Genomic DNA, 10,408 nt, shown 5'->3' with positions numbered 1-10,408 from the left:
TTTTAAAATAAATAATTTATTGAAAGGACCTCTGCCAGGCATATTTCACTCTTGAGGGCTTAAAAAGCAGCTCTGGTGGTGATAAGAAGCTGATTTAAAACTCCCAAGAGTGAACGCCGTGAGAGCTGTATGTGTGGAATAATAAATTATATTTTGGCGGTCTTCAGCAGTCATGTCCTGCTTGAATTGACTCTAGTGGCGTAGCACTTTGCAGCCGGCTCTATTCTACTTATAGAGAAAGCTGAGTGCTACGTCACTAGTGTCAATTCAAGCAGGAAATGCAGACCGTAGTAATATAAGTTATTATTCCACACATACAGCTCTCACGGAGTTCACTCTTGGGGGGTTTAAATCAGCTTCTTATCACCACAAGAGCTGCTTTTTAAGCCCTCAAGAGTGAAATATGCCTGGCAGAGGTCCTTTAAGTGTGCCAGATATAATGTAATACTCTTCTATTTTAGTGTGTGGCTGCGCACACTATCTCAGCAGTGATGGAGAAGTATTTGAGAATGGAAAAGGCAAATGCCGAACAGGACCCTGGACACAATTCTAGCCCAGATGAAGGCCCTAGTAAGAGAGGTCGACAAAAGAAAAAAGACAAGACGGTGAGCTCAAGGCAATACAGTGAAAGCTATCTTTCATTTGGATTTACTTTCACTGGGGATGCGACAGCACCAACACCACTGTGCTTGGTGTGTGGTGAGAAGCTATCCAATAGCGCCATGGTGCCAAGCAAGCTTAAACGCCATCTGCAAACGAAACACCCTTCCGTCCAAAACAAGCCGATGGAGTATTTTGTACGCTTACGTACAAACAATGAGAAAGGGGCAACTTTTTTGAGAAAAAGCACAAAGGTAAATGAGAGAGCCCTCAAAGCTGGCTACCTTGTTGCTGAACTCATAGCTAAATCAAAAAAGTCCCACACTGTGGCAGAAACATTAATACTGCCAGCTTGTAAAGCTATTGTAAATGAGATGCTTGGCCCTGACGCAGCCAAAGAGATAGCTAAAGTGCCTCTCTCTGATAACACAATTGCCAGACGGATTGATGACATGTCTGCGGACATTGAAACAGTTGTTTTGGAAAAAGTGCGCATCAGTAAGAAATTTGCCTTGCAACTTGATGAGTCGACGGATATCAGTGGACATTGTCAGCTGTTGGCCAATGTGCGTTTTGTGGATGGAGAAGCCATTACAGAAAACTTCCTATTTTGCAAGGCACTGCCAGAAAAATCAACAGCAGAGGTAATATTCCAGGTCACATCGGAATATCTTGATAAAAGTGGGCTTACATGGGAAAACTGCACAGGTGTCTGCACTGATGGAGCTGCAGCCATGGTCGGGCGCATCAAAGGCTTTGTAAGTAGGGTTAAAGAAAGAAACCCAGATGTTCTTGTTACCCACTGTTTCTTGCACCGTGAGGCCCTCGTTGCAAAGACCTTACCAGCAGATCTAGCTCCTGTGTTGGATGATGTTGTGCGCATAGTGAACTTTGTGAAGACGCGACCTTTGAGATGTCGCTTATTTGCGTCTTTGTGTACAGAAATGGGAGCGGAACATAAAATCTTATTGCTCCACACGGAGGTCAGGTGGCTGTCACGCGGCAAAGTGCTGGCCCGTGTGTATGAGTTGCGAGAGGAACTTAAAATATTTCTGACAAACGAGAGGTCCGATTATTCAAAGCTGCTTGCAAGTGATCAGTGGTGTGCAAAGCTGGCATACCTGGCTGATATATTTCAATATCTGAATGAACTAAACACACGGATGCAAGGCCGAAATGAAAACCTGCTTACAAGCACTGATAAAAATTAACGGATTCCGTTTAAAGGTGCAGCTCTGGCAGCAACATGTGCAGGGTGGCAACCTTCAGATGTTCCCGCTCACCGAGAAACTGCATGATGACAATACTGCTGCAATGTGCGAGGTGATTGGCAGACATTTGAAAACTCTTGAGGAGAAGTTATCGTTTTATTTCTCTTCAACCTTCACAGAATGCCTTGACTGGGTTAGGGACCCATACAGCTCATTATCCGTTGCTGGAAAGGACATGACTTTAAAGGAGCAAGAGGAACACATTGAACTGAAGCAAGATCGCGGTTTAAAGCGAAAGTTTGCTGATCTTCCTTTGGACAGTTTTTGGTTATCTGTTGCCAAGGAGTTCCCCATTCTGGCCAACAAAGCTATTTTGACATTGCTCCCATTTTCGACCACATATCTATGTGAGCTGGGCTTCTCAAGCTTGACTGCGATAAAAACTAAAAACAGGGAGAGACTGAGAACTGTTGAGGAAGAGCTTCGTGTGTGTCTTTCCACCATTCCTGCCAGGATATCCCTTTTGTGTTTATCGAAACAGGCCCAGGTTTCACACTGAGTGAGTATAAATACATTTAGAATCTATATTATTAACTATATGTATAATATGTACTGTTTTAGTGTCATTTTGTGCCATTTTGGTTGGTGGTGTGCCCCGGGATTTTTTAAGTATAAAAAGTGTGCCGCGGCTCAAAAAAGGTTGAAAATCACTGCCCTAAAGGATTCCCTTCCTGACAGCGGATGTTGGCACCCTGGGATACGATATGGCGCCCCCGCTCAACGTAGACTGACCCTGAAGACCCTAGCAGGAGTCCCTACCAACAAGCCACCACCAAAAATAACACCACAAAAAAAGAAAAGAAAAGACAAAAATAGTGATAGTGTACACTAACAGTGCTGCTAAATACTGGCTATTGGTGCAATGATGGCACAAGAAAGCTTAAATTCAATTAACTCTGTCATATAGCGTGGGCTAAAGATGAGTTATGGTGCTTAGAAGGATTGATAATGGTGTAGTATACAGTTATCAAGAAAAAAGTGCTCGCCTTCTTTTATAATAGTATACACATATTACAGAGGACAAGCCAACGTATATGTCCCAAGTATATCCACTTTCGTATTAAAGATATGACTAAGGCCTCAGGCCCCTCCATATGGTATTTGATTACGCACCATGGTAATGTCCTTTCAAAACAGTGTGACTTGTATAAATGACAGAGTTGAAATGCTATACAGACTTGGTCACATATTGGCATCACTGCCGTAATGTCAAAAGGTATACCACATAGAAAATTCTCATTAGAACACATCTCATATGGTAATAGCTCATGTCTGAACCAGATTTGCCATACTGCAAACTTAGAAAAAATGCAGAGATGAGAGGGTAAATTCCTCAGTCTTAATACCTAGTGGCATCACCGCTAGATGGAAAAATAATAAACAGGTTCAAATGTAATGAGGGGCATCATCGCCAGATAGAAAATCATAGAAGTACTTGGTGGCATCCACGCCAGAGAAGAATGTATGCATGGAGTATCAGTCACCTGATCATGAGAGCTGATAGGTTCACAAATGAGGGCATCCTCGCCAGATAAACATACTTTGCAGATAAATACTGGAATGGCATCAGCGCCAGAAAAAATAATAAAGCAGAGAGAGAAATGCCCAAATGGTCACCTAATCAAAAAACCAGATGGCATCCTCGCCAGACAAAATAATCTTTTTCACATATAGAGGCACCATAACCAGGGGTGTGATTAGGATATAACCTCCCTCACAGGGCTGGTATGTACTCCACACACTAATAAGCAGGTGCTCAAATGATGTTAGCATTGAGCTTGATAGCCAACATCATGTACATGTCATATAGTGACAGGGCGCCAGCCCAGCAGCACATGTGTGTACTTTAAATGTACTTATCTCAAAGAGACGAGTATCTCAAAGAGACGAGTGTCTCATCCCTACGCGTTTCGCCCCATAAGGAGGTCCAGGGGGGCTCATCAGGGGAATGCCGATCATAGGCATAGGCAGCGGGCGAGGTGGGCGCTGCACGCGGTCCAAAGAAAGCTGTGGCCATGAGAGCGTCCCCGTGGTATAAGTGTGTTGGACCCGGAAGTGAATCCAATACCTCCGGAGTGCGTCGCAGCCAGTGCGCATGCCTAAGATGTCTCCTGCACAGTATCTAGGCCGTGTACCCCATCGCGCAAGTCCGAGAAAACTAACAGCGTCCTGACACCTTGCGCCAGTAATAGTGCCGGTGTATACATTACGCCCGATATTGAGCGCATCAGTGGTGTGTGTCTGAAGCGCAGATAGTGCGCATGCCCCCAATACTACTTCTTTCATACCATTCATACCATACTCCACACGAGCATAGTCCTGTGCATGCCACCAGAAGTCTCGGCACAGCAGCTCATAGCGCAAATGATAGCGCCAGTATATATGCATCATGGGTGCGCATAACAGCGTAATGCAGCATGGATGGAGCAGGAAGAGGGCATTTAGGTAACAAATGCTAATGCCATACGCTATCGGTAACTGAACATAAATAGAGTGGTTCCAAAAAAGACCAAATGGTCAGTTTGAAATACAGAAAGAGCCTGCCCAAAACAATTTAGGCAGGATGATTGAGACATATAGCCCTGATGATGAGGCCATAATAATCAGTCTACGGGACCTACAGCTTAACTCCTTCAAGTCACGGCCCTTTTTCGTTTTTGCGTTTTCATTTTTCACTTCCCTCCTTCCCAGAGCTATAACTTTTTTATTTTTCCGTCAATATGGTCATGTGAGGGCTTATTTTTTGCGGGACGAGTTGTACTTTTGAACGACACCATTGGTTTTACCATGTCTTTTACTAGAAAACGGGAAAAAAATTCCAAGTGTGGTGAAATTGCAAAAAAAAGTGCAATCCCACACTTGTTTTTTGCTTGGCTTTTTTGCTAGGTTCATTAAATGCTAAAACTAACCTGCCTTTGTGATTCTCTAACATGTCTAGGTTATTTTTTATCCAAGTGGTGAAAAAAAATTCAAAACTTTGCTTAAAAAAAAAAAAAGTGCCATTTTCCGATACCCAAAGCGTCTCCATTTTTCGTGATCTGGGGTCGGGTGAGGGCTTATTTTTTGCGTGCCGAGCTGACGTTCTTTTGATCGCCCGTTATTGCATTTTAATGCAATGTCACGGCGACCAAAAAAACGTAATTCTGGCGTTTCAGATTTTTTTCTCGCTACACTGTTTAGCGATCAGGTTAATGCTTTTTTTTATTGATAGATCGGGCGATTCTGAATGCGGCAATACCAAATACGTGTAGGTTTTTTTTTTTTAATTGTTTTATTTAGGATGGGGCGAAAGTGGGGTGATTTAAACTTTTATATTTTTTATATTTTTTTCATATTTTTAAAAACATTTTTTTTTACTTGTGCCATGCTTCAATAGCCTCCATGGGAGGCTAGAAGCTGGCATAGCCTGATCGGCTCTGCTACATAGCAGCGATCATTAGATCGCTGCTATGTAGCTGAAATGCAGGTGTGCTGTGAGCGCCGACCACAGGGGGGCGCTCACAGCAGGCCGGTATCAGTAACCATAGAGGTCCCAAGGACCTCTATGGTTACCTTCCTGATGCATCGCTGGCCCCCGATCATGTGACGGGGTCGGCGATGACATCATTTCCGGCCGCCCCGGCCGAAAGCGCCGGTTAAATGCCGCTGTCTGCGTTTGACAGCGGCATTTAACAGGTTAATAGCGGCGGGTGAATAGCGATTTCACCCGCCGCTATTGCGCACATGTCAGCTGTACAAAACAGCTGACATGTCGCGACTTTGATGTGGGCTCACCGCCGGAGCCCACATCAAAGGGGGTGACACGGCATGCGCTGTACTAGTACGGCGCATGTCGTGAAGGGGATATAGGCATATGTATATGCATATGTACAGCTTGACCGAGGCAGTCTGATAGTCTAAGAGGTCTCCTGCACAGTATCTAGGCCGTGTACCCCATCGCGCAAGTCCGAGAAAACTAACAGCGTCATGACACCTTGCGCCAGTAATAGTGCCGGTGTATACATTACGCCCGATATCATGCATCACTAACAAGAGCACATGCAGAAGGACCACTGCCCTGGTGTAACCATAAAGTAGCAAAAGACCACGTATGCATAGTGCAATAAATTAGTCCACTAGTATTCTAAAAGGTAACAGAAGTCACTCTCTCTTGAGTGACAAATCAATAAATGGTGTCATGGTCTGTATGGACCAATATAACATTGGCAAGACACACTCTTGTACGGAATAACCAGATTTAAATAAAACACCCAAAATTTAACTGCTCATTCAACCCACCAAGGCTGACAGATTCCATTAAAAAGATCCATCTAGTCTCCCTCTGGATAATCCTTCTGTCCCAATTGCCCTGTCTCTCAGATTGGGTAACCGTCTCGATGTTCCGGAAGGCGGAATCGGCTCTGCAGAGCTGCGATGCGCGAACTTGCCATGCTGGAACGCCGCAAGTGAGCGCACTCTAGGCGGACCTTGTGCAGCAGTGCATCAAGATCCGGATAGTCCCTCAAAAAAGTCTGCACGACCAAGTTGAGCACAAGTGCCAGACATGGGATTTGAGTGAGGTGGCCTAGGCCCAGAGCTGCCACCAGAATTCGGCCATTGTCACACACTACCATGCCTGGCTGGAGATTCGCTGGCACAAACCACACGTCGCTCTCCTGCTTGATGGCATTCCAGAGCTCCTGCGCTGTGTGGCTTCAATTCCCCAAAGAAATTCATTTCAATACGGCCTGTTCACGTTTGGCCACAGCTGTGCTCATATCGGTCGTAACAGGTAAGCGTTCTCGGGTCCATGTGGAGGTAGACTGTGATGGCTCCTGCAGCGATGATTCAGAGGAACTGGAGTATGAGGAGGAGTCAATGTGTACAGACTGGATTCCTGCAATCCTTGGAGTTGGCAGAACACGTACAGTGCCACTCTCAAGATCTGTACCCGGCTCCACAACATTTACCCAATGGGCAGTGAGGGAAAGGTGTCGTCCCTGCCCATGGTTACTGGTCCATTGTAACAGGGCTACCGCGACAGAGAGGTTCCAGAGAACCGCAGCGCCCTGGGCCTCGTTCACACACAGTGAACAGAAGCTCTTCTCCTGTGTTCTGACCTGGCTGCTTTGTGCCAGCAGTGCAGGAGTTAACCTTATTGCTCAGTTGCTGAGAGCTGGGTCTCTCAGCTGAAGTGGATTTTGTAATCTCATCCTCTATATGAACTCAGCCCTGACTACAGCTATTGTCAGTGATCAGTTCAGCTGCCTGGCTTGGAGAGTCTGAAGGAGCATAGTGTTGGAGCTTGGAGGTTTATTTACAGAGATTGGTGTCTGCTGTTTTGGTTGTATGTTAAACCTGTTTTCCTTCCTAGTTTTTTCCTTCTCTTCCCTTCTCTGTGTTTGTTCTGTGGTTGTGTGAGCATTTGGTGAGTTTGAGACTTTAAGTTACCTTGTCTGTATACCCTGTTAGTTGTTGTATTTATACACTGGTGCAGTCCACCTCCCCTGGGGGGAGGGAGGCCACTGATAGGGCGTGCACAGGAGACAGGGATACGCTGGCGGCTCAGGCCTCCTAACCATCATAGGTACCCCTGAGATAAGGGAAAGCCAGGGCCCCATTATAGTGGCAGGGACAGGTGCGGGTCCCAGTATGCCATCCTGCCTTTTTATCGCCATTAACGGCGTGACATCCATGCATCGGTGGTCAGGTGGACCTTGCTACTGACGGTGTTTAGTAGTACATGTTTAATTTTTCCCTCCACATGCTTTTACAGGGCAAGGACGGCTTGCCTGTTGAAATAAAAGCGGCTGGGCAAGTTGTATTGTGGGACTGCCAATGCCATGAAGTTACGGAATGTGTCAGTCTCCACCAGCCTGAATGAGAGCATTTCAAGGGACAGTAGTTTTGCAATGCCAGCATTCAGAGCCTCTACTCGAGGGTGGTTTGCCGAGTATGAGCGCCTTTTCTCCCATGCCTGTGCTACCAATGGCTGTAGACTGGCCTAGGAGTGTGAGGATGACAGGGAACATGGTGCTGTGGGTGGAATTACACTGTGTCTCTGTACAACAGTGCCAGAGGTTCTTCCATGGCGATCCTGTGAGGAAGCCTAACCAGCTGTGTGTGAGCTGGAGGAAGAGGCTACAACACGAGCTGAAGAGGTGGTAGGTGGCGCTGTAGGTTGGCCTAGGTCTTCAGTGTGTCTTTGTAACTCCACGACGTGCTTGGTCCACACATGTTTCCACATATTTGTGGTATTGAGGTTGCTGACACTTTTCCCTCTTTTTACTTTCTGATTACACAGCTTGCATTTGACAAAGCAAATGTCATCTGCAACTGTGTCAAAAAAGGACCAGGCACTGCAAGTCTTGGGAGCGCCCGTTTTAGGTTTTGGAAGAGGCATGCTCCAAATGAGTGCCGAAGTGGAGACTACAGGCAACCCAGTCTGCCCCCTCCCTCTCCCTCCTTTTTGGGCCGTTCGGTGAAACTCTTCCTCAGAGCTGCTCCCACCAGCTTTCTGTACCTCATGCCATGATGGGTCAAGGACCTCATCATCTACACTACCCTCTTCCAACAACTGCTTCTCCTGGGTAGTCTCGGCAGCACAGTACGCACTGAGGTGCGCTGACCCACCCGCCTCTTCAGATTCAGAGAGACAAAGCAGTTGCGCATCACTGCATACTGCCTCTTCTTCAATTTCTCGAATGCTGCTTGGCTGGCCCCCTCTTTCCAAGCCAAGAGATTCAGAGAACAGAAGTAGAGATGGCTCCTGTCCAGGTCTCTCTGACTGCCTGGGCAATTTGGCAGGTGGTGAAGAGACAGATGGATGCTCTTCAGTAGGGTTGAGCGAAACGGATCGTTCATTTTCATAAGTCGCCGACTTTTGGCACAGTCGGGTTTCATGAAACCCGACCCGATCCCTGTGTGGGGTCGGCCATGCGGTACGCGACTTTCGCGCCAAAGTCGTGTTTCAATTACGTGAAAAGCGCCATTTTTCAGCCAATGAAGGTGGACGCAGAGTCTGGGCAGCGTGATGACATAGGTCTCAGTCCCCACCATCTTAGAGAAGGGCATTGCAGTGATTGGCTTGCTGTCTGCGGCGTCACAGGGGCTATAAAGGGGCGTTCCCGCCGACCGCCATGTTACTGCTGCTGATCTGAGCATAAGGAGAGGTTGCTGCCGCTTCGTCAGAAGCAGGGATAGCGTTAGGCAGGGTCCATTAACCCCCAAACCGCTTGTGCTGTAGCGATTTCCACTGTCCAACACCACCTTTTGTTTGCAGGGACAGTGGAAGCTAAATTTTTTTCCTCAGCGCTGTAGCTCATTGGGCTGCCCTAGAAGGCTCCCTGATAGCTATATTGCTGTGTGTACGCCGCTGTGCAAACCAACTGCTTTTTTTAAAGCACAAATCCTGTTGCTCCTTCCTTTCTGCACAGCTATCTTGTTTGTTTGTCCACACTTTTGATTTAATTTGTGCAGCAGTCCACTCCTTGTTATTGCTGCCTGCCATACCTTGCTGAGATTACTGCAGGGAGATAGTAATTGTAGGACAGTCCCTGTTTTTTTTTTTAATTCTCCCTGAAAAAAAATAAAAAGTGGGAGATTAATCTTGGCATTTGTGCTTGAGTGCCAGTTGTGTGTGCCATCTCTCTCCAATTGTGGGGCACAGAAAGCCTAGTGTCTATAATCCTTTTTTTTTTTTTTTTTAATTCTCCCTAAAAAAAAAATAGTGGGAGATTAAGATTGGCATTTCTGCTAGAGTGCCAGTCCTGTGTGTGCCATCTCTCTCCAATTTTGGGGCACAGAAAGCCTAGTGTGTAATACTGGCCCTGATTTCTTGGCAATTCTCCCTAACAAAAAAAAGTAGTGGGAGATTAAGATTGGCATTTCTGCTAGAGTGCCAGTCCTGTGTGTGCCAGCTCTCTCCAATTTTGGGGCACAGAAAGCCTAGTGTGTAATACTGGCCCTGATTTCTTGGCAATTCTCCCTAACAAAAAAAGTAGTGGGAGATTAAGATTGGCATTTCTGCTAGAGTGCCAGTCCTGTGTGTGCCATCTCTCCAATTTTGGGGCACAGAAAGCCTAGTGTGTAATACTGGGCCTGATTTCTTGACAATTCTCCCAGAAACAAAAAAAAGTGGGAGATTAAGATTGGCATTTGTGCTTGAGTGACAATCCTGTGTGTGTGGCATCTCTCTCAAATTGTGGGCCACAGAAAGCCTAGTGTCTTTTTTTTTTATTTTGGTTTTTAAATTCTCCCTGAAAAAAAAAAAATAGTGGGAGATTAATATTGGCATTTGTGCTTCTGTGCCAGTCGTGTGTGTCATCTCTCTGAAATTGTGGGCCACAGAAAGCCTAGTGTCTTTTTTTTTATTTTGGTTTTTAAATTCTCCCTGAAAAAAAATAAATAGTGGGAGATTAATATTGGCATTTGTGCTTGAGTGCCAGTCGTGTGTGCCATCTCTCTCAAATTGTGGGCCACAGAAAGCCTAGTGTCTGTTTTTTATTTTATTTTGGTTTTTAAATTCTCCCTGAAAAAAAAAAAAAGTGGGAGATTAA

General features: G+C 45.8%; 1 protein-coding gene across 1 annotated transcript; it reads left to right on the top strand.

Annotated features, from left to right (window-relative positions):
- The first annotated feature begins 491 nt into the window (after positions 1–491).
- On the top strand, positions 492–1,811 carry LOC138671732 (SCAN domain-containing protein 3-like). Its single transcript, XM_069759883.1, has one exon. The coding sequence runs from the start codon at positions 492–494 to the stop codon at positions 1,809–1,811; it is 1,320 nt and encodes a 439-aa protein (XP_069615984.1).
- Positions 1,812–10,408: the final 8,597 nt, after the last annotated feature.

Source organism: Ranitomeya imitator, chromosome 3, assembly GCF_032444005.1.
Source record: "Ranitomeya imitator isolate aRanImi1 chromosome 3, aRanImi1.pri, whole genome shotgun sequence".
Classification (NCBI taxonomy): domain Eukaryota; kingdom Metazoa; phylum Chordata; class Amphibia; order Anura; family Dendrobatidae; genus Ranitomeya; species Ranitomeya imitator.
The sequence above is the reverse complement of the archived record's forward strand: the minus strand, read 5'-3'. Positions and strand labels throughout refer to the sequence as shown.